This window comes from Hesperophylax consimilis, chromosome 29, assembly GCF_061612785.1.
Source record: "Hesperophylax consimilis isolate HC1 chromosome 29, BYU_Hcon_1.0, whole genome shotgun sequence".
NCBI lineage: Eukaryota > Metazoa > Arthropoda > Insecta > Trichoptera > Limnephilidae > Hesperophylax > Hesperophylax consimilis.
Genome location: NC_142864.1, coordinates 12,642,214 through 12,667,472, shown reverse-complemented (window position 1 = coordinate 12,667,472; position 25,259 = coordinate 12,642,214). Strand labels below are relative to the sequence as shown.

Below are 25,259 nucleotides of genomic sequence, written 5' to 3'. Positions count from 1 at the left end.
TAAAAGTGAATGAAAGATGAAGTCGGCGACGCCCAAAGAAGAAATTGCACAATCAAGGAAATCAAATACTCGAGGGACACTCCAATAAATACAATGACATGGCGTGAATCAAATATTCAAGATGAATCCAGAGTTAGAATACCTAGAAGAAGAGTATGTAAGAGACAATGTATAAATGGGAATTAAGCAAGGAACGTGTGCCAAGAGAGTTGTGGAGGTCCGTCCTCTCTGCCTAACCCTGCAGGAAAAAGGTGCAAAGGATAGTTAGATGGTAAAGAGCCATGAAGTAATGGCGACTTGTTTGAATCCCATCTTCCGGAACATTTCCTTAGAGGCAGAGTTGTCACAAACGATACAGCCAAAAACTTCTTTATCGCTCTCCGCATGCTGTTTTCCCAAGACTCTAAGCAGCAACTGACCATATCCTTTTCTTCTGTGATCCTGGAACATAGAATAACAAGTTAACACAATGTGTCCCGACTTCAGTTATTGTTCTGATTTTGAGGATCGTGACACGCACCATTCCTTACACATATTTATTAGAGTTAGAGGTGTGATTACATTAGAGGTGAATAAAAATAATGTCAAACTGTTTTTTCATGACCGTTTATGTTCTGAAATGGTGGTAACAGTTTAACGGATTTTACATAATTGTGTACTTATTAACGACCCTTTTAGGAGCCAAACGGCGCCTGGCGCTAGAAAAACCTAAAGGGTGCTGTTTTACCAGCACCTTAGCTCCTTCGTTAGTTGGCGCCCGGAGCGGACTGCTCCAATTGCGCCTGCCGGGGCCCTGGAATTACGTAATGTCAATATCCCAAGGAAAATCCATTTACACAACAAATAATTTTGAGAAATGATTTACGAAACACGTAAATATATTTAATTCAAACTGCACTTAACATGTGTGTGCGATAGGCCATCGATATGGTAGTTAGTCCGAGAATTTCTATACCGAAAAAAATCCCGACTTCTAGTATTATGTTGTGGAATCTGTCAGCTTATCAATGCAGGTAATTCTGAATTATCAAATGCTTCATTTATAATATTAGGTAGAAATGCCAAGTCAGTAAAAATTCTTCTGTCTGACAATTTAAGAATATTCAGATCATTTAAAAGAGTGTTGTAGTTCAACAAAATTGATGGAATTTCCATTTTAAGACTTACGAATTTTGGGATAACCGTTTTAAAAAAAAGTAACTACGCCCGAAAATAGAGTACACTAGCTCTCACAAAATTTTACTAAACTGCTGTACTCGTCGTAAACCATTGCTACAAAATGCTTTCGCACTAAGTGCTTTCTAACAAAACTCCATCGCTGACCGTTCCCATAAAATGCCTTCACCCGAAACTCCCTTGTTGACCGTTGCTACAAAATGCGTAAAACTAATAAATACTTTAAAATACATTTCGAGTAATCATACATTTTGATAAACCTAAACGGTTTCGGTCATTTTGAAAACTAATCTGAAACGCCCACCTCTACTTTACATTGTGGTTTGACTGTGATATAAATAGAATATATTTAACAAAATTAATCTCAAATGACAAGTGATAATGAAGAGAAACCGGACGACCGTGCATTCTTTTTATATACCTACAGATATCACGCTTTTGTGAAGTCGCACTCTTAAAAAACATCCACAGGTCACAGGGAGTCCTTGATGGATGTATGTTGCAAGCAGGATATAGTTACCTCTAGAACCTGCACGGCATGCATGTCGCCCCTAACGCTGGAGAGCACCCAGCCGCGGAGGTCCCCCTCCTGCCCAAGCAGGGCCAGTCCTGCCCCCCAGCCCACCATATTTTGGAAGTAGAGAAGGGAGCCGGGGTAGCGGTGCGGCCACAGGGAGTCCATGAGAGGAGTGTGTTCCAAAGTGCAGGGGGCTAGCTTCACATCGGCAGGAGGACTAGAATGAATAACATACATTTGGTTGTGTTGAAAACACCATCGTTGTAAAGCTGAAAATGTTGTTGTATGTTCTTTTATGATCTGGTTAACCTTTTGAACGCGTTAATTTGCTCCGTTTTATCTATACCCGTACGCGGTACATATTTTCAAATACCTATGCACGCAATTAAATGTCAAATTATAGCGTTCTGGCATGATTTATTGGACTATATAGACAGAACAGATTATTCTCCACAATATGAAAACAAATCCTCGTGTGTCAACACTCTTAGATGTTTATAAAAACAAAAACATAAAATTTCATACAAAGACGTACTGTATCTTTTGAATGTGGTCCCGCCATTCACTCGGCGTCATAAATAAACCACTCTCGGTGTGTGTGTACTTAGGCCACTGCGTTGATAGACACAAGTGGGAGACCATGATCAATTATCATTTTTAATTATGAAAAGTTGTGAATGACATACTAGTACTAACGCCATCCGTTGACAAAAATGTAAACTAAAGGACTAAAAGGCGCGAAGAGGCGCACTTGATTATCGATCTTTTTTTATGAAATACAATTTTATTTTTGAGAAATTCTTGTAGATGTCAGCATCGTGATAGTTCTACGAATGTCCAAGTGAGCAAGAAATACATTTATGACGAAAGAGCGCTGGAATATCGGCTGTCAAAGTTCACGTATCAACTGTTGATACAGCCGCGTGTGAGTATAGACTTTTCGCCGTAACAACAGTTGATACGGCCGCGTGCAAAGAGTATTTGAAAATAATTTTGACATCATAAACGTCCAAATGATGAAACGAGAGTTAAGATTAATATTATGATCATTATTTCCTAGCGAGGAGAATAAAAAATATTTTAGTGTGCTATTTTGTAATCAAAAACAATAAAACCAGGGAAAATACAGTGAACTACAAGTGAATTCACGGTAGATTCGTTGGCACACTATGGGTACAAACGTCAGAAATCCACAATGAATATACTGTGTGTCAGCTGTTTCGCTTTTGAAGGCATTATAAAACTGTCAGTTTGATAATACACAGTAGAACTTTTTAGTCGTTTTTGTGAAAAATCATCTCAAGGGCGCTGTACAAACATATAATTTATTTTTACAATGAAAACTGCTTTTTTGTACATTGAATATATAAAATAAAAATTAAGAACTAATATAAGTTTAATAAATAAAATAAATTGAAGTAGAACAGGAGCAGCAAGCGGTGTGCTCCGTCTCCTTTACAGCTTTTGCACTTTTGTTGTAAGTTAAAACAACTTACGTGGTATCAAATGCTAAAGCCTTTTCTTTCTCGATAAAGGCAATATACGTCTGATCATCTCCGTACTTGATGCCTTTTGCGTTGAAGATATCGTAAACTGCTTGCACCAGGTTAGGCATCACGCAGCAAAACAAGACGCGCTTCTCCCAGTCTATCCTCTTGGACTCGACCAGTGCTTCCACCAACTTTTCTTTTTCGTCTCCCAGCAAGTAGATTCCGATTTCGATGGCTTTATCAGTCTAAAAATTGAAAATAATAGTTTTATTACCTCCGTACAGGACAGCCTGCAGGAAAGAATTTCCCTAAGGGGTCATATTATGAGAGTGGGTTGGGTCCTGTAGGAGGAAGGAAACACAGAGGTAGTCTAATCATTCCATAACCAAGCTGTTGAACACACAGAATGATAGAAGTAATCCGTTTGTATGTGACAATGTTTACAAATGTTGGGTGCACCCAGAGGCGGCTCTAGGGGTCCAGAAGTGGAAGGTCAATCGAAAAAATTGAATATGAAATGTTAATACATATTCTTATGCGTAATGAATATTATAAAAACGTCAATGTATGTAATGAATTTGCCGGTACCCACCAATTCTGTAGCCGGTAGTTTAATATTGTTTAATTTAAGATTATTTATAACAAATAACTAATTCTTGTTTTTTTTTTCTTTTAAAGATCTTTTCCTAATAAAAGTTTTAATTTTAATTTGTATTAACTCCAAACTCAGTCCATTATTTATCAGTAGACTTAAAAAGTAAACAATGAAAGCAAAAGTACCTAGACATTTATTTTATTGCACCCGCAAATGCACTGATAAAAATGATAACTTTTATTTTTAATCTCTTTATTTTCTCTCTTGTAACATAAATTAATTGTCACTTTATTGGAATACGTTTGTCATGATTCAATGAATTGTTAATTTTAAATTGTTCCATGCAAATTACGTCAACAATGGATAAACAATTTCGCGAACTAATATTCAAGTTCAAGATGGCTATCATTTATAACACAAAAAACTTACAACTGACATTTTTTCACATTTCCCTCTAATTTAATAATCTTAGGTTGTAGATATCTCTATCTCACCGCGGTCATGTCCGAAAATCCCTTTAAAATAAATTTTGTATGATTCTAAACATACGTCAGACACGATAGTGTTTACCTCCTTTGTCTGTATAGCAAAGAGAAAGAAAGGAGATAGCTTGGGGACAAATCTTGATGTGACCCACACTAGGTACATATAGTAGCTTCTCATTTGGACGCTATATGGCACTGGAACTTGTTATTACCGTACGAATATGCACAAAATAATGCAAAAAATTTTTACACTTTTCGTTACGAATTAAAAAAAAAATACTTTTACCTGATTCCAAAGGCAGACAATTCCATTATCAGTGTTGCCAAAGGGGGCGCAAACCGAAACAGGAAAGTCTGGTATTCTTGTCTTGTTCAGGTAGGAGCTCCTTAGGGCATTAGAGCACGTTACTCCATAGGGAAAATTCCCCCGAAATTTCTCCCTCAGGGCGGACCATTCGTCTATGGGAATATCTACCAGACTGTCAACAAATGTGGTGATTACCATGTTGGAATCAGATCTGCACACTGAAAATTATTAATACAAATTTATTAAAATGATACATTTAATTCTGTTTTTACACTGTGGATACATTTCACAGAATAACGTCTAATAAAAATACAGTACATCATAATGCATAGGAAATGGGCAGAGATGTTCAAAATGGGTACCCAAAACCATTTGAAATGCAAAATGGAAATGGGTCAAAATTTTTCCATTTCAAAATGCAAAATGGTTTTTAGAAAAGCATTTCAAATGCAAAATGCAAAATACCTATTTTCAAAATGCATTGAAAATGTAAAATGGTTTTTCAGGTTAAACAATTAAAATAATTATAGAATTTGTAAACAATTTTGTCATTAATGGACATCAATGTAAAACAAACATATTACATGATGTTAAATCCAAAAACACCACGACTACAGATTATGAAACCACAAAAAAATTGCGCGGGACTAATGTTGCCAATGTAAAAACATAGAAACTGCTATCTAACATTATTACAGCGTCATGGCCCCATGTTCAGTATTTGAATCAGTATTTTTTGTAATGGTATCACTCAATTGCCAGGGCTCCTACCAGGAAGCAACTTGACAAATATAAATTATCTCTCATAGCGAGGTTGAGGACCGACTGATATTTGGGGCTTATGAAAAAAAGATGAGTGGAGATAGTAGGAAGAATGTTGCAAAAAAGCATTTAAAATGGAAAATGCATTGAGAAAAGCATTTAAAATGCAAAATGCAAAATGGTTTTTAGAAAAGCATTTAAAATGCAAAATGGAAAATACCCATTTTGCATTTTGCATTTCCATTTGAAATGGATTTATTTGAAATAAAGCACATCTCTGGAAATGGGAACATATAAATAAACAGATTATTGACTGTTAAATCAAAATTTGGTTAAAAAAAGATCTTGTAAAAACGGAATTGACTATATGTACTATATTTATCATATTCTCCGCAGGGGTACACAGAGAAGATGGACCGCCACACAACCTTATCTTGTACACTCTTTAATTAATTCGCATTCACACAAACTTTTCTATCATTCTGACTCTTGACATGACCTGACTTAAGTATTTGATGCATTAGATCGTGCTATGTCAAAAAATCAAATACATTTATCGTCATCTACTTACACGACCAAATTTGGAATTAACTCCTTACAATACATTGCACACAAACAATATAACGCATTATCTAGTAATTTAAAACTTCCGGCAACGAACAAAAAAACTTTGGCAAAAGCTCTTAAAAGCTATTTCCTTCGCAGTTTCATTAAGGCGATGCACTACGTTCGTGTAATATTTTAAATTGAGCAGCTATCAATAACAACCTTTACGTAGATGGCGATAAGGTTTAAACTCCCGCTTAACACCATCCGCCTGTTTTGATCTATGCAAGAAAAAAACATGGCCAAAAAGTGCCTTTTATTTTATTTGGTGGATGTTCAGGCATAAATATTTAATTTTTTTTCGATCATTTTATAAATAACTTAATTTTCCACATTATACAATAAAATCATAACCGAAAATGGGTTCGTAAGTAGGAGATTTTGAACTTTAAAGCAGTTTTCATAGGCCTTATACATTATTTTTTTCTGGGCTTATAAAAAGACTAATCTAAAAAATACTCGATTATTTCAAAGGCCAAGATGTATTCTACTCGCAGTATTTAATTAAAGCATCTGAAACATTTCTAGACGATGAAATTTTCAAACCAAAAACACATGAATTTGCATTACTACGCATGGCATTGCCTTAATGACTAACACAATCTTTCTCTGGAACTCCATAATAACATCTGCGTTTATTTATTTTAATGTATTTATTTTTATGTATTTTATTTATTTGTCTTGTCCTTTCTAATGTTGTCTTTCCCGAAATGAGTTTTATAAACTCACTGGGAATAATACATTATTACTTTGTTATCATTTTGTTATCTTGTAATAAAATTTAAAAAAATATGTCTTCCTCGGGCGTCCCCGATATCTTCCAATCATTCACTTTTGCGTTATATATTCTCTTCTTAAACTCATTTATCCTTTCATCTACTCCTTTATCTCTTCCTTATTGGGCGCACGCACTGCGATTAAACGCAGCAGTTTTGGAATAGCTGAAAATGCCAAATCGCATACTAATACGCACTGCAGTTGGCGTTTTTACTTAATTCTATTTCAGTACCACTAAGTAAAACGCCAGTCACAGTGCGTGATTGTACGCGGTTTAGCGTTTTCAGCTATTCCAAAACCACTGCGTTTAATCGCAGTGAGTGCGCCAACTAAACCTAGTTCATTACAATTTCTTCAGCCTTGTATTCATTTCGGATCTCCAAATTTGTAACATGTTTTTACCACAAAATGCTTCAGGGATATCACTTCTACAGTAATCATTCTATTTTCCTCCTTCCTCTACGAGTACCATGCCTCACTACCAACTTCAGGGTTGGTTGATACTAATCGTGCACTTCATCGTGGACTGCTAGCTTCGCTTTAGACAACTTTTTATAGCTACTGCCGCATTCAGTACACAACACACAAAGTTTCATTTAAATATAGGAAAATTTAAACATGACGAATCAATGTTAACATATTAGTTGAAAAGTTAATTCTCATTATTCTTTACTCTGTTAGAACCATTTTAAATAAGAATAAATCACTTTTCTTATCATTCCAAGATAAAATCAAAACACCTAAATACAAATTAAACATACCACAGATATCTTGCCCTAACATGAAATCTGGTTATTTAATGAGCTGGAGGCAAACCAAGTGACCATATTTTTGGCACCAGGAGGCTTGGAGAGTGCTTTGAATAAACTATGACATCAGTCGTTCATTGATGGTCGAAGACCGCACATTAACCTTTCCCTTACTGTGCTAAAAAAATCCACGCGTTCCGGTGCTGTGTAGTCAATACACATATCAAAATAAGCGATTGAATATCGGAAAAATTTAAATATTCATAGCTAATCGCTTATGTTTATTATATTTTATATCAAAAGTGATAATAATTGTAATTTAATTGCTGAAAACATGAAAAAAAAAATCGGCAGATGCTAAAAAAACGTGCGAGGAGTCCACATCTAACGACGGTCCGCGACCGACTGGCTGGCGGCTCGGCGGCTGGCACACACACAGCTATGCGGTCGTAGGTATCGATGGTCTAAATCAAAATACAACTGCGGACGTGTGGATTTCTCATGTTCCCGCATAGCAAACTAAAGTGGGACATCAATAGCGTGTCATTTCCTCGCACACTCTTCGCGTAACAGTGTCACGCGGTTGATTGTATTAGTGAATTTGTTCCCGATTTTTAACAAAAATGTCTGATTTTTAATTGAATTTGAAAACTATGTAAAAAGTTATTTTTTAATTCAGTGCATAAATGTATAACGGGGGAATACCTTAAATCTGAACCCAGAATTTATTATATTTATAGAGTTATTAAAGTTATTAAAAGCAATGTGTAGTAAATACACACCACAGATAAGGAAATGTTAAAATAACCAGACCTACAACTAGCGCAGAAAAATAATGTTCGCAAAAGTAAGACAAAGACAAAGGGTAGACAAAGACCACTACACAAGTATGTCTTTAGTCTACACACGCTCCTCGCAATATTCACAATCAAGCGTTGTCTCAGACAATATATACTCTCCTGTTATTCCAACTCTTGACATAACCAAACTAAAAAATTTTATTCACTTTATCATACTGTCTTTCTCAGTCGTCCCTGACTTCAGCTAATATACACTTTCACATTTTTTAAAATCATCTAAGTTTGCCTTTATTACTATATCGTTCACTGCACTGTCCGTGACTCCACATTTATTGTACCACGGTCGAACATGGTTTTACTACACACACGTCTCAGGGATCTCATTTCTCCAGCATTCAGTCTACTTTCATCCCTCTTCTACCAGTTTTTGCCTCACTGCCAAACAACACAGTCATCAATATACTATTTGCAGAGATGTGCAAAATGGGTACCCAAAACCATTTGAAATGCAAAATGAAAATGGGTCAAAACTTTTCCATTTGAAAATGCAAAATGCAAAATGGGTTTTAGAAAAGCATTTCAAATGCAAAATGCAAAATACCTATTTTCAAAATGCATTGAAAATGCAAAATGGTTTCTCAGGTCAAACAATTAAAATAATTATAGAATTTTCAAACAATTTTGTCATTTAATAATGGATATCAATGTAGAACAAACATATTGATGGTTAATTCAAAAACACCACGACTACAGATTATGAAACCACAAAAAATTTGCGCGGGACTAATGTTGCCAACGTAAAAACATAGAAACTGCTCTCTAACATTTAATATTACAGCGTCATGGCCCCATATTCAGTATTTTTTGTAATGGTATCACTCAATTGCCAGGGCTCCTACCAGGGAGCAACTTGACAAATGTAAGTTATCTCTCATAGCGAGGTTGAGGACCGACTGATATTTGGGGCTTATGAAAAAAAGTTGAGTGGAGATAGTAGGAAGAATGTTGCAAAAAAGCATTTAAAATGGAAAATGCATTGAGAAAAGCATTTAAAATGCAAAATGGAAAATACCCATTTTGCATTTCCATTTGAAATGGATTTATTTGAAATAAAGCACATCTCTGACTATTTGATATACATACCTCACACAAAATTAACAATCACTGGTCAGGAATGTGTGCTGATATTGTGCTGTAACAACTGTAACTGTGAAAAATTTAAGTGACTCAGTGGTTACTACCAAAAATAAATCTCCCCAGCTTTTTCACCGAAATTCCCCAGATTTCATAAAAACTCCCTGGATTCGTCAAATTCCGCACTTCAACCTTGAAAAATAGGCAAAATACAGGGTTAAAAAGCACAACAGAAATCGATGGTCGGTGGGGGGGGGGGGGGGGGGATTACACATAAATAATATTAAGTTAAATAGTATTTTGGCAAACAACACTATTGAATGGACTTTCACAGAACCCGTAAATGAATGTTGAAATTTGATGAATTATATGAAGCAACCCGTTCTAAATGTAAAAGGAGCAAAGAAAACGACAATGCTCAGTAAAGATAGAGCCGGTATGTCAGTACTTTTTAGTAATGGTTTCACAAGGCTTATCTAGCTTGCCTTGTCTCCTATCAGAGAACAACTTGACAGACGTTAATATCTCTCAAGCCAAACCTAAAATGTAAATGACCGAGAGCTTTACGTCTGTCAAAATGCTATCTCGTAGGAGCCTTGGCTAGATAAGCCTAGTGATACCAATATTAAAAAATACTGATATACCAGGCTGCGGCCAGATAGCAACATTAGTTATAAAAACATTGAAAAGCCTCCTACCAACATATAATCAATGTATATTATAAAAATTATATGGTTTGGTAGCCCTCTATCCCCCATTTATGAAGGGCTGGTAGTTTCGCCCTTTAGAAATTTCTAAAAGATTTCTAACATTCGAGAGTATCCCGAATGTTGTGGAATGTTCAGGAATATCTGGAACGTTCGGGAACATCCCGGAACATTCTGGAATGTTGTGGAAGGTTTAGGAATAGTCTGGAACGTTCGGAAACATCCCGGAACATTCCAGATCGTAATGAACTAAAAAACGGGAGAAACTTTTAGTAAATTCGAAATCGTGACAATACATTGCTATCTCTAAATAGTACAAAACAAAGTCACTATCCGCATCTGTCTGTTTGTGCGCTTAGTTCTTCTAAGCTTTGTGACGGAGTTTGATAGGGTTATCACTATCATTTAGATGATTTCTTCTGGAAGGTTCATATATTATATTTATTGAAAGTAGAGAAAAGTAGAGCAACGCCGAGAATAGGTTAGCTAGTATTTCAGACAAACTACGTTTCTTCACATCAGCAATTAACACATTGCTCACAGATGGCCACTGAATAAAATGCATGATTACACAAAATCCCACAGATTTCTTACATTTTTTACAAAAAAACTTCCTTTCTCCCTTTGAAATTTAAAATCCCCCATATATGGGAACTTCTTCCCAAACATACCATCACTGAAGTGACTGGGTGTGATATCATTATTTGTTACACTGGCTACAAAAAACAAATAGGTATATTAAGATTAGATGCCTGTAATGTTTACCAGAGTCTTAACATACCTACTTGCAATGACATTACAAAACTTAAATACACTTTTTGGAGAACTCAAGGTGACAACCAAAAGATACAGTTATTTTTTTTTATGTGAAAACCGACACAAGACTCCCAAATGCTGTTAACCTCCTGGAGCCAGTGAGACTATGGAATCTCCAATCGGGTTATGTTGAGACGATGAAGGTAGTGGGAAAGGAAAGAGGAAGATGGGGAAGTACCTGGCTATTCAGATCTGGACACCAAACACGGCTAAAGCCATTTCAAGCAACGTTCTAATTCTGAATGGTGGTATTACACCAGGGCGATACTGAGAGTATCTTCCACTCTGGAACATGTCGCAAATACACCTTATATTATTTTTAACTAGCTGCACCCCGCCACGCGTTGCTATGGCTCAGTCTGTCTGTGCAGATAGAGAAAAAATAGCGCATGTTGCTTTTACATCGGAGAACTTTCCGAGATTTAAGATTTTGAACAAACGAACATTTACATTTTTATGTCTATAGAAGATTATTGAATTGTGAAATAATGCAAATCAATCAGATAAAATTTACTTGCACATGACAAGATTTGAACCCCCAACGTCCATAGTTTAAGACTGTTGTAAACCGAAGTGGCGCCCTCTGTTATTTAAAAAAAAAACCATTGAAGTTTTCAAACTGAGGCAGCGGGGTTTTTCTTTGCTAGTACATACAAATATGCTAAAAATGAAAACAGGTATTTTGTAAAAAACAAACAAACACCGCTATCGATGTTGAATAATTTCTATTTTTTGATTAAAAATAAAGGTATCATGTTTACACTTGCGAGAAAACTCCATTTGTAAATTTTTAAAAAAATGTGGCAGAATGAAACAAACAGAAACACATCCAACAGTTGCTAGAATGTTTAGAAGACTAATCTAAATGCTATAAAACAATAATAATTAACCTCGGTGACTGGTAAAATTGTCAGCAAGAGCAAGATAGATGGCGGTATAGTAAATGAGTATGTAAAAGTAAGCTAATCTAACCCGTCGGTGTACAAAACTTAGCGCACGAGTCTAGGCACGCGGCGTACTACTGAATTTGACATATGAATACTGGCCAATTATAGAGCTTGAGTTGTGCTTTTAACTAGTAAAAATAGTGGCAGATTATAGTAGTTGTCGCTGAAATGGGCTTCATTCTACGAATCACAAAACCATTCAATAAACCTTTTACACTTGAACTACTTTATATGGCATACGTAAGATCTCATCTCGAATTTGCATCTGTCATTTGGAATCCACAATACCAAACTTATATTAACCGAATTGAAAATATTCAAACAAAATTCCTGAAACACCTGTCGTGTCGTTTTGAAAATCATCAATGTAATCCTATTATTCTTTACAAACGAAGAAAAATTTTTGACGTACTGTTTCTGTACAAAATTGTGAACTGCCTTATTGATTCCCCAGCCCTGTTAGAAAGGATTGCATTTCATTGTCCTGAACGTAATACCACATCAAATACCTTATTTTATAAACAACATTTCAAATCGAAATACGCACAAAACTCCTTGCTCGGGCGTATCTGCAAATCTTATAATGCCTTAAGTGATATTGACATTTTCCACTGTACCCTTAAATCGTTTAAAATCAAATTAACAAAGATATTAAAAGAACGAGATGTGCTATGAGCAGTTCGTACTGTGTGGAATTGTTTTGCCGAGTGTCGCCGGTTTTGTTCACCAATACTACTGCACACCTTCGCTTACGCTAAGGTAGCCGCACTAATACATAGAACAGATTTCTGTGCGTACACGTCCCGATACCGTTCAAAGTACCCTAATTAGGTAGTACTCCGCCTACGGTCCGACGGACAACATAGCATATCTCGTTCTTCTAATATCTTTGCAAATTAACCTTACTATGTACCTAAGTTAAAAATATTACTTCTGTATTGTTTAGTATCCTCTTTTTAATCATTTTTCACACACACTATGTACTTTATTACTTTTAATTAATTTCTAGCTTTTATAAATATTATAAATGGAACTTAACTGGTTTAAATCATGTTCTATATTTTATGTTCAATAATTTTTTTTTGTAAAACTGTATGTTTCCTATATAAACTAAAATAAAAAAAAATTAAAATAACCGAGCGGTGGATTACTTACAACTTTACAAGTTTTATTACATTCGTTACATTTTTTTATATTTCACTACTTGGTTAAATGCTCAGTACTCGAGAGTACTGAGCATTTTTGTTTCGCAAGAGAATCAAACTCACAATCTCTGTCCCAAATTAATTCTTAAATCATAACATTATTAAATGGGTCAAATTATAAATAAACAATTAAGGTTAAACGCTTGGAATAAACTAAAAACTTACCTTTTTAAGCTGTCATACCCTTAAATTAAATATACCATTCCTGAGAGTACCATTCTTGTATTGCCTATAATACATCCCAATCACACTTTTCTTTTTGTATTTACATTATTCGAAATCTGTCTTATACCGAGGGATGAATCACATTTAGGAAAGTGAATTCTGATCAAAACATTGATCAGAATTCAGATCTTTAGTAGCAACGCCGAGCATAAAATTTGCATTTCCTTTCCTAAATACGCTCATTAAAGAACATAAATATATATGTATTATCAAAATAAATGTGAGAAATTCCAATTATGTCCAATTTTCCAATTATTACCTGTGCTTGCGAACAGTATCTAAATTTCTCTAATAAACAGTGTTAATCTCATGTGACTTAACAGGTAAGAATGGTACTGTATATTATCTGCTTATACATAATATATACATTCTAGCATCACATTCATCAACCAAATGCATTGTACATATGGCTTTGTATTAGTGATCGACAAACTGGTGGATGCAATCTGTTTTGACTAGTCTATAGTTAGTAATAACTAATAACAAATATCATTGTAGAAATATATTATATATTTGCACAGCGCCCTTGAGATTATTTTGCACAAAAACCGTGCTATGCAATTCATCCAAATATTATTATTTTCAATATAAAAGTAGCGTACGTTGTAATCTATGCATTCGTATATGGTGTTAATTTCATAATTTTATCAAAATACACTCTTTGCAAGTTATGCTTAAAATATTAAGATGAATTATTCGTTTGCGGCCGTACATACGCAATACCAATATGAATAAATCGTTTTGTCCGTATAAAAACTCAATTCTTTCAAGAAAGACATACAAATACAATATTGTACAGGTGATTCAATCCAATAATATATTTTTATGCCATTCTAGAGATTATTTAGTTTTTATACAAACAAAACTATTTATTCATATTCAAAAATTATGTACAGAGGCAAACAAATAATTCATCTTAATATTTTAAGGCATAAGTGTTTTTTTTTAATAATTAAATTAAGTTTAAAAAAAAATTTTCCTAGTCACTCATCCTTGTAATTTTTTCAGCGTTTATTATTCTTTCAGATAACAGCAGATTGAGATAAAAGAGATGTAAATAAAAAAAAAACAGAACAAACAATCATTTAATGTTCTTGCCAACAATCATTACACAATACTGAATGGGTAAAAACAGGTCAGATTGGCAGATACTGATATTCTCTCAGTATCGCCTTGGTGAAAACCACAATTCAGAATCAAACTTTTTGAAATGGCATAACAAATTCAATCAAAAGTCATATTAACATAAGAGAATGTGAATGAAGCAAATAGTGTGTGACAAGACAGTTGAGTGACAGCCCATCCTCTCTGCCTACCCCTGCGGTTAATGATTACTGACACCTTTGGAAGTAATGAAACTAATAGATCGAGAGGTCATGAACCTAGCAAAAATTTAACAGCTTAAGCTGTCAAAATGGAAAATAGTAGTTAACAGAGGGGTATAACTCCGATTGAAAATTGGAACTGAAATATTGTGATGTCATATGATTGCTTAGCTATATCCACCAATAAAACTTTCGCAGTTTTTCATTGGTGTATAGCAGGGGTTCCCAACCCCGTGCCCGGGGGCACCATGGCGCCCGTGGAACGATTCGTATGTGCCCGCCACTGTTTGACAGTGAAATAATGTTTTCATAAACATTGATTAAAAATGTGAATTATTTTTATTTATTTGTTGGAATTTTAATTTTTTGAGTGCCTAGGTTCGTATGTCTGCAATATTGTATGTATGAGTGGTTCCTTTGCTGACAGTACTTGTCGCAACCTGTCTAGCGGCGAGCCATACTGCACTCTTCACGCTTGCCTGGAATGGAGAGTTCTATTTGCACATCACTCCTTGTACACGCAGAAAACCCGAAGTGAACGAACGCCACGAACTGAGCCGATGAACGCCGAATGCGCCAAAACACATGGCACATTACTCTGCCAGTTCTGTCTGTCAGTGAAAGCAATAAGCATGGCCCCGACAGCCAAACTGACAGTAGTCACGTGCTCGTACCGTCCCGATCGGTTTGGCGATCATCGGCTCACTTCGGGTTTTCGGCGTGTACAAGGAGTGATGTGCAAATGGCATTCCCCACCTGGAACCGCGTTGTTGTCATTTTGATTGCGATTGCTGCCCCGAGTTTGTCGATTAAAAATAGGTGGTGCCCGCCACCCTACCGATATTTTAGAATGTGCTCTAGAGCAGTGCTCCGCAACCGGTGTGCCGTGGCACACTGGTGTGCCGTGAGCCGGACACAGGTGTGCCGCGGTCAAATTCAATGTATTTGACATTTTACAATATTTCTTTATGTATTTAATACACAATAACAAAATATTTTTCATAATATTGTCTATTTTTCATTGTCTGCAGGTACTGTTAAAAGACGTATTCACAATATATTAGAAACACTGATTAGAAAACTGTTATTGGCTGAAAAATTTGCACTTCAGATCAACGAAACAACCGATATTAAAAATAAAGCACAGTATTGTACTTTTCGTTGACGAGGACTTTATTAAAGAAAATTATTTATTTTGTAAGGAGGTTCCAGAGCGAACTACCGGTGAAGATTTTTTTCAAGTAACCGATGATTTCTTCAAAATATATAATATTAAATGGAGCAATTGCATTGCTGTTTTCACGGATGGCGCTGCGGCAATGACGGGTAGTAAAAAGGGCTAGTCTCTCGTGTAAAACAAAAAAATCCAACGTTACAATTTACACACTGCTGCATACATCGAGAAGCATTAATAGTCAAAAATTTACCGGGGGAACTTTTGAACACCATAAATGAATGCATTAAAATCGTAAACATAAAATCAAGAGCCCTCAACTCGCGAATCTTTGGAATACTCTGTGCAGAAATGGGAGCCGAATATGAATCCTTATTGTTTTATACTGAAATTCGTTGGCTACCCCGAGGCAAAGTTTTGGCTAGATTGTTTTAGCTTCGTCACGAGATGTGTGAGTTTCTTTTAAATCAAAATATGCCCAAACTATATCAGCACCTCGATGATAATTACTGGATAGCCAAACTTGCATACATGGCTGATATATTCGAGCATTTGAATGAACTTAGAAACGAACTTTGGCAGAAAGAGTTGCAAAAAGGATGTTTGGAAATGTACCAAAGGATCTACCATAGTTAGTGATGTAGACCCGGGAATATTCCCCGGGGAATATTCCCCGGGGAATATTCCCGGGAACAGGAATATTCCCGGGAATATTCCCCGACCTGAAATAAATTCCCGAAAACGGGGAATTTATTTTATTTTTAATAAAATGGTTTCAACACTTCTCTTGGATGCTTTATTGAGTGTTAGCAGTTATCTAAGACGACATCCCCTGATCTAGGGACTTCCCTACCACTTATGCCCCCCCCCTTTAAGGATATTGAGAGCAGTCTAAGTAAAACTCTTCCAGCGTCTCTACTGTCACATGCCGAAGAGAAGCAAATACTGGAAAAGGCGACGCAGCGCAAAGAATTTGCTATTGCTCCGATACATCTGGCTGCTGCCCTACTAGATCCAGGTTCCCAAGGACATCTGCTAAGCCACGCACAGCAACTTGAAACACTTGAATTCATTGACCAATAGCAAGTCATATGGAGACTGTTGATAGTGCAAATGTTCTTATTGATTTAGCCAATTATAGGGCTAAAGAAGAATCATGAAGCAAGACATTCCTATGGAAGTGTGTCGATAAAATCACGCCAGTGACCTGGTGGAAGGGGATGTGCGGATGTTCTGATTTGTCACAGGTTGCCATAAGAATATTGACTGCTCCCATTACTTCAGCAGCCACTGAGAGTTCTTTTAACACGTTTAGTCGCATTTATACAACACTGAGGAATCGTGTAACAACTCAAAGAGCAGGGAAAATAACATTTGTGGCACACAATTGGAAACTTCTTTCCTCTGAAAGAGGTTCTCAAGTTGCTCCCAAGAAAACCCTTTCTTCCACGGATGAGCAGATTGCTTCGCATTATAACGTTTCAAATCTATCTGGTACTCGCAAACGCAAACATCCAATTGACTGTGCTGAGGAAGAAGAAAACGTAGATAATCCTGAGTCGGCAAAAATTTCGTCCGGGTCGGATGAAGAAGAAGAAGAAGAAGAATATGAAGGTGAAAGTGGAAGCGAAGTTGATAGTGTCAGTGTCCAATCGGTATCATCAGATGAACTGTAACGATCTGTGAAGTTGTGTCATTTTTACAGTTTTACGATTGATTTTTTATATGTACCGGTTAGGTACTAGCATAAAGTGTATATATGGGCTACTAATACTGTACAGTATACAATTATATAGAGATACTACTCACTTTAAAATAATTTTGATCGTTGTTTTTTGTTATTTTTCTCTTGTATCCTATTCCTATATATATGGGAATAGTTTTTATGGATCTATCCTGCTCTATATGTACCATATGTGTGTATATTTTATTTTTATTTAATAAATATTATTCTTTTTGAGGTATTATGTTGTTAAAAACAAAATTCCCAAAATTCCCCGTCCAGGGGAATATTTCCGGGAATATTCCCCAGAAATAAATTCCCGGGAATTTATACATCACTAAGTCCATAGTACAATTGAAAACAAACAATTAACTGTGGATCTGACCCAACAACATTTAAGTATGCTTCAGCAGAAATAAGGTCATTATTTTTATTCCATTAATACGGAACAATACGATTGGATTCGAAATCCTTTTGCAACCAATACAATAAATTCTACGGAAGCACTGCTTGTGCAAATTCGAGTGGAATTTACAGATTTAAATAATGACATGACATTAAAACTTCACTTCTCCGAAGATCAATTAGATGTTTTCTGGATTTAGGTTAAAAAAGAATATCCTCACATTTCTGTCAAAGCATTCTTAACACTACTTCCATTTTCAACGACATATTTATGTGAGCAAAGTTTTTCAACGCTTGTATTAATTAAAAATGATAAGCGGTCATGCTTAAAAGGTCTTGACAAAGAATTTCAGGTTGCGCTGTCAAAAATCGAGCCGAATATAAAACTTTTGTGTTCATTGAAACAAGCGCAGGTTAATTTAACAATTAATCGCTCATTAATGTATTACATATAATTTTATAATAATTATTAAGATTGCGTAAAAATAAATATTTTATATTTGTATGTATGTATGTATACTTTTCAAATAAAAAACAAGATATTATTGTAAAATTTGTGTATCAATTTAATATCTATATATTTTAACTTTTGGTGTGCCGCGGAATTCTAGGAAGAAATTTGGTGTGTCGTAGGTGAGAAAAGGTTGCGGAGCACTGCTCTAGAGTACAAAAAGGTTGGGAACCCCTGGTGTATAGTATAATAAGTAGGCTCCGAATGAGAATTGTACTGTCAATATATTGGCATATCTATGTTTTTTTAGGACCAATGTGTTTCATACAAAAAGCCCGAAGATATCGATCTAGTGAGTGGTTCATTTATGGTAGTACACTATAAAATCGTAACATTTATGAAAGTGGGTACTTATCTACTCATACAAATAAGCCCGTCGTTCCATGTGTCGGAAAGCAATCGACACAAACTGAATTCTGCAAGAACCTGCGCAGAAAATTATGTTCAATATAGTAAGGTAATGGTCTGCAGTGCAGTTCAGTGTGGAACTTTCTTCTTCCTTTTTCTTTCGTATTGTGGGGGGGTCAGAGGGGGACATCTAGGTCTGCGAGCCATACTAGGGCCTCAGGCGTCGCCATGTGAACCTCATCAATCCCGCCGGGGAATGAATGGAGCGGGCAATCGTTGACCACAAGACCAAATACTGTCCCTGAATATTGAATGTAGAACTTTTCTGCGCAGGTTCTTACAGCATTTGGTTTATGTCAATTGCTTACCAACATGTGGCATGACGGGCTTAGTTTTTATATCTATATAGAATAGTTATCTCTATGGTTCTAAATACAATTTTTGATTAGCAATTAAAAAGACCAATGATGGCACGTGGGAGAATTCTAATATAAAATTTTTTAAATAAATAAATTTAAAAAAAAAAACACATCATAAGTCATCGGAGACCTAAATTCAATTTAAAATTTTTACTCCAAATAATATCAGGGATTTAGTTAAAGAAAGTCAAGTACGTCTTTTAACACCCTGTATAAAACAGTTTTAACTCTGGTTTTAAATATGATTTGTTTACTAGCAATGAAACAAGAAAAAAAATTCTACTGGGAAATTGACTTTTGACCTGAATCATCTGTCAAAACTATTTTGTATTGGACTATTAGAAACAAGTTGTAATCTAACTATCATTATCGAGAATAGAGAAACAGCTATTACGCTTGCTGATAAAACAAGTAGATACCCACTTAGCAATAGTTTTCAACTGCAATATAATTATCATTATACCAAAGTATAACATCTACTTACAAGTTTAGAAGGAAATGTTTTGATGTCCTACCGGAACCCACTGAACGCAATGATAAATATATAATACACAATATAAACGTCATATAATGAGGTTACTTGGTCCATAACATAAATAAACCGTCCATAAATTTGCACTGCAAATAAAATTTCTTTGTTTTGACATTTAATCTGACAGCGTTCACCACCTATGGTATTTTATACAAACTATTTTGACATGATTAAAGGTAAAGAACTTTATTCAGTATCCGTTGTGCATAAGCTTTGGACTTGTGGACAGAGATGTCTCTAATTATTAACGAACTTTAATATATTATATTTCAATATTATTACGTGAAAACCGTACAGCAGTCCCAATTACTCCCGATCAGGGGGACAAAACTCCGATCGAAAATAGGAACCAAAATATTGTGACGTCATATGATTGCCTAACTATATCCACCAATGAAAAACTCTGAAAGTCTATGGAATAAACTTTCAGAGTTTTTCATTGGTGGATTGTATAATAAGTAGGCTCCGAATGAGAATTGAACTGTCTATATATTGGCATATCTATGGTTTTTTTGACCAATTTGTTTCATACAAAATTCCCGAAGATATCGAACTTTTTTTTTTTTTTTTTTTTTTTTATATTTACTCCACACAGGAGGCCCTGATGAAAATAATTTCCCTCAGGGCCTATGTCATCTTTGGGGATGCTGTGTGGAGGTTCTTTTTGTGGAGAGGAAGGAGTGAACATGGGTCTTGAAGAGTCCCATGTTGTAGGAGGGAGGAAACACAGAGGCCGGCAGTTCGTTCCACAGCCGAGCTGTTGAACTTAAGAACGAATCATAGAAGCGACCCGTTCTCATGTGACAAGTGTCAACTGTGTACAAATGTTGGGCGCGCGTTTGGCGTGTATCCCGACTACGCACCGGTGCCGAAGGGATCAATGACGCTAGTTCCTCAGAGCATCTTAACTAGTGCGTGGTTTATTTATTCTTCCGATAGTCTAACTTGTGAGGCTAAAGAAAGTGTGCAGGAGAATGAGATGCAAAAGAGGAAGGTTGGGAAACGCCTTGGAAATGTACCAGATCCGGGCCTCCATCGGTAGCAGGATGTATTGTTACCTGCCGCCAAGAGAACTCTCGCATACTGCCTACTATGTCGTGCGTTGAAACAGTGCCTACATTTACCCGAGGCAGAGGCGTAAATGCGACCAGTGTGTCATTGGGTTAACTCAGTTATCCGGGTCTGAAGTTGCCATTTGAGCCGATTAAAGAAGTCAAATCTTTGTTATAATTATCGCAATCAGAGATGAGTCGAACACACTACACAGTGCTAACACAGATGCTTTGTTTGTATACAGCATGCTTCAAACTTGTTTTTTTGTTCAAATAAAGAATTATACAACTTGTCCAAAGAAACGTCACTATCTCAATGACATTTTTAAAAACTTTCTTTTGACATACCATAATATTGTTAAAATTCGAATAAGAATCAAGTATCAAGTCCAAATCAAAACGACGATTCGAACAAATTAATCCGTACTGATTTATTCAAATGGCGACCATCTTGAAACGGAAACGGAACTTACAAACAAAATTATAGAAATACAGGTCGAGTAAAAACAGAACTTCGCTACGAAATAGGAATTACACAAATTATCCAAAGAAACGTCACTATCTCAACCACAATTCTTTTTTCAAACTATTTTAAAACACGTAGGTACCATAATATTGTAAAAATATTAATAAGAAAGTCCAAACAAACACAACGACTTCATGTTTGAATAAAGAATCTTTACTAAACAATTAAAATGGCGACCATCTTGAAACCGGAACTGGAACCGTAACGTTCAATCAAATTAAAGATAGATGAATTGTAAAATGCTCGAGTTAAAATACGACTTCGCTACGCTTAGTCAAAAAATGAATTATGATAATTCAATTTGGGAGGTATGGCCAACCCAGGAACTATTTATTGGATTATCAAAATCTCTGAGATAGCTCACTGCTAAGTCAATAAACGCAGTGGCTCAATGTGTTTATTGACTTAGCAGGGTCGCCTGAATTTGTTCGGGTCTTGGCTACAGATGCGTCTGCCGCGAAGGCATGCCGATCGGTAGAGACTGGTTAAGGGATACATTTTGACCTCCTCACCAAGACTCTCTCGGAACATCGCCTTGCATCCAGAGATGTGCAAAATGGGTACCCAAAACCATTTGAAATGCAAAATGGAAATGGGTCAAAACTTTTCCATTTGAAAATGCAAAATGGGTTTTAGAAAAGTATTTCAAATGCAAAATGCAAAATACCTATTTTCAAAATGCATTGAAAATGCAAAATTGTTTCTCAGGTCAAACAATTAAAATAATTATAGAATTTTAAATTTTTTTTGTCATTTAATAAGGGACATCAATGTAGAACAAACATATTACACAAACCACAAAAAATTTGCGCGGGACTAATGTTGCCAACGTAAAAACATAGAAGCTGCTATCTAACATTTAATATTACAACGTCAAGGCCCCATGTTCAGTATTTGAATCAGTATTTTTTGTAATGGTATCACTCAATTGCCAGGGCTCCTACCAGGGAGCAACTTGACAAATGTAAATTATCTCTCATAGCGAGGTTGAGGACCGACTGATATTTGGGTCTTATGAAAAAAAGATGAGTGGAGATAGTAGGAAGAATGTTGCAAAAAAGCATTTAAAATGGAAAATGCATTGAGAAAAGCATTTAAAATGCAAAATGCAAAATGGTTTTTAGAAAAGCATTTAAAATGCAAAATGGAAAATACCCATTTTGCATTTCCATTTGAAATGGATTTATTTGAAATAAAGCACATCTCTGCTTGCATCGCAGTGGGAGGGATGGATGGATTCATACCTCCTTCACTCCTGAACAAACTGACCCTCAAATACCCACCCACACCTTACAGTCTTTTCCTTCCCAGAACGTCCTTCCCCTCCTTTCCTAAAAAGATCCTTCACACTGAACCTCTACAGATGACATAGGCCCTGTGGGGAATTATTTTCCCCAGTGCCTCCTGTGTGTAGCCAAAGTAAGTGATATGCTACTAAACGTAGTGTGAAAAGATTCGATTTGTGGTAATTACTTGTAGGAAAGCGATTTATCAGAACCATTAAAGAAAGAAAAAAACGTGCAACCTATTCTTGTCGCCATAAGTGGGAAGTGACTTTATCCGTCCCAAGATATTTCAGTTGCCTAACTTACCTTAAAGTAACACATTACATTTAATCTATTGCAAAACACGTGAAATAACCAATAAACATTTATATTCGTAATAATGACCGTGTGATTTTTTCAATAATAAAACCAAGATTTGAAAAACACTCAACTGTAAACGCTATAAACATCGAATAAAATTCCAATTCAATTTGCAAAATAATGGTACTGCAATCTGTAATAAAATAACGAGCTATAATTTAAATCTGAAGAACGTGTAAATAAAGCAATAATTTATAATGGATTGCGCAATTTTGATTTTACGTAAATTGTTTCTGTAAACTTGGTACCGTTGTAACAAACTGAAACGTTATTTCAACACAATTTTATTTGCCTATTGCCTGCTTTGTGAAATTTATGTAAGTAGGTATATTGGCCGTTAACGTGAACAAAAAAAAAATCACACCTAACAGGTACAGGCAAGGAAGCAATGTACAACTATTGATTTGTTCGGAGGGTCTACTAATAATTAAATTACTTCTCTGGTTTCTTACTTTTATGGACAACTGTGGAGAAAGTACATTTAAAAAACCACTATTGTCACAGCACACATTTTACAGAAAACAAAGTTCTGATAATTTTATTTTTTTATTGCAGAAAGCTTTGATGAATTTAATTAAATGATAATGCGTCAGTGCTTGACCTAATTTTATATCTCTATTATAAAAATGGACAAGAAAAATAATAATATAAAAATATCAACAAGATGGGTAGGTATGAATGCAGATAAGTTCTGTTATCGCTTTGTGCCATATACTAAGTCCAGGATCGGATTCAGATACTAAATGAGGTCAACTAACTCAAATTGATATACCTGTTACCCTTTCAACTTCCCCATTGGATTCGAACAGTTGAGAGTAGTCGGAACTCTTTTGCAGTATTCACCTTTAGCCAAGTAGCTACTTCTTAACCTTCAACTTCTCCATATCCTTCTCCTTCTTCTCCTCACTTCCTTCAAGTATGTCATTCCACTGACCTCGGACAGTTGGAACTCTTGGGCGGTATTCACATTTGGTGCGTATACTGTTGAATTTGGCAGGCATCTTTGGTCTAGAGTTCTAGAGCCTTAAAATAAAATATAAGACAACCAACAAAAATTCCACATCCAAACTAATACGCAAACCTACCAGGTTCATAAGAACACAGCCATAGGGTCCCAACTTAATGACATCCCTGATTGGGGTGTGTAAACAGGATGGAGGGAGTCGGCAAGGGAAGGAGACGGGGAAGAGGTCGTATCTGGCTATTCAGGTCTGGTTACCAAACACGGCTGAAGCCATTTCAAGCACATCACTGATCCATCACCCACCGACATCTACGAACATTGCTAAACTTTGCGATTGCGTGACTAAAGTGTCAAATGACATTAACATGACAATAACGACCTTTAAAGATACCGAGAAATTAAGCTTATTTTAACCCTAGATAGCTGACGTTGTTATTGCAACTCAATAAGCTAACCATTTGTCTTTTTGACGAACATGTCCGATGTGCTATTTTTCAATAAGTGTTTGTTTTTTTTTGTATTTAAGTAGAAAAATGTTGGTTAAACAATTTAACAACACTGAACAGTAAACCTCGCGTCCAAAAGATAACGTTGAAATTTTCTTTTATTTAATAAATCAAAACCAAAAATTTCTTCTGAAATCATAACGCTTGTAACTAGGCACTCCGGTAAATAGCTACTCATTTGATAATAAAGAATATTTTAAGAAACTTTTTTTAAAACTTTAAATAACGAATTATACAATTTGTTCAATGGAACGTCATGATTCATGATATATCCATGAAATTTATTTTTCGAAATTTCTCCTTGCAGGTAGGTACCATTATATTTATTATTCCCTTTTGAAATAAATGGGATAAATACTCAGAATCCAACACCGACACCATCTTGAAACGGAACGTAAAAACATATTTACAGACAGACGCAATACAAAACGGTCTTCCAGTTTTGAGTACTAAATCACATATGCAAAATGGTAGTACTCTGTTTGAGATAAATTTCTCCATTCAACAGTAAATACAGAACTACAGGGTGTCCGGGGGTAAATTGCACGATTTTATACGATTTTAGAAGTAGAAAAGATAAATAACTTTTTTCGAATTTCCAAGGAATTAAGGTAGTTTTTAGGTATAAAACGTTGAATTGTTTGTATGGGAAAATAAATATTATTCTATGGAAAAATATTTTAGTATGAGAAAAAAAATTGGAATTTTGAAAATTTTTATTTATATTTTTTACTTCTACCATCGTGTAGAATCACCTCCCGAAGTTAGTGCACATTACCTTTATTTGGATTATAAATTGCCTCTTTTCTTTGACGTCGAGAAGATCAACC

General features: G+C 35.5%; 1 protein-coding gene across 2 annotated transcripts; it reads right to left on the bottom strand.

Moving 5' to 3' along the window:
- Positions 1-19,820, bottom strand: LOC149409888 (uncharacterized). Of its 2 annotated transcripts, none has more exons than XM_089649215.1 (5): positions 19,688-19,820; positions 4,550-4,788; positions 3,190-3,428; positions 1,697-1,910; positions 1-441 (listed from the first exon to the last, which is right to left on the bottom strand). In XM_089649215.1, the coding sequence occupies exons 2-5, from the start codon at positions 4,766-4,768 to the stop codon at positions 265-267; spliced, it is 849 nt and encodes a 282-aa protein (XP_089505341.1). In that variant the 5' UTR covers positions 4,769-4,788; positions 19,688-19,820; the 3' UTR covers positions 1-264. The 2 variants fall into 2 exon arrangements, with proteins under 2 accessions (XP_089505341.1, XP_089505342.1); XM_089649216.1 differs by lacking the exon at positions 19,688-19,820 and adding an exon at positions 9,408-9,458.
- Positions 19,821-25,259: the final 5,439 nt, after the last annotated feature.

Coding starts and splice junctions, on each gene's coding strand:
- LOC149409888 (XM_089649215.1), bottom strand. CDS start 4,768: ATGGTAATCACCACATTTGTTGACAGTCTGGTAGATATTCCCATAGAC. Junction 3,429..4,549: donor TTGTCTGCCTTTGGAATCAG/GTAAAAGTATTT, acceptor TTCAATTTTTAG/ACTGATAAAGCCATCGAAAT. Junction 442..1,696: donor ATGCCGTGCAGGTTCTAGAG/GTAACTATATCC, acceptor TCTATGTTCCAG/GATCACAGAAGAAAAGGATA.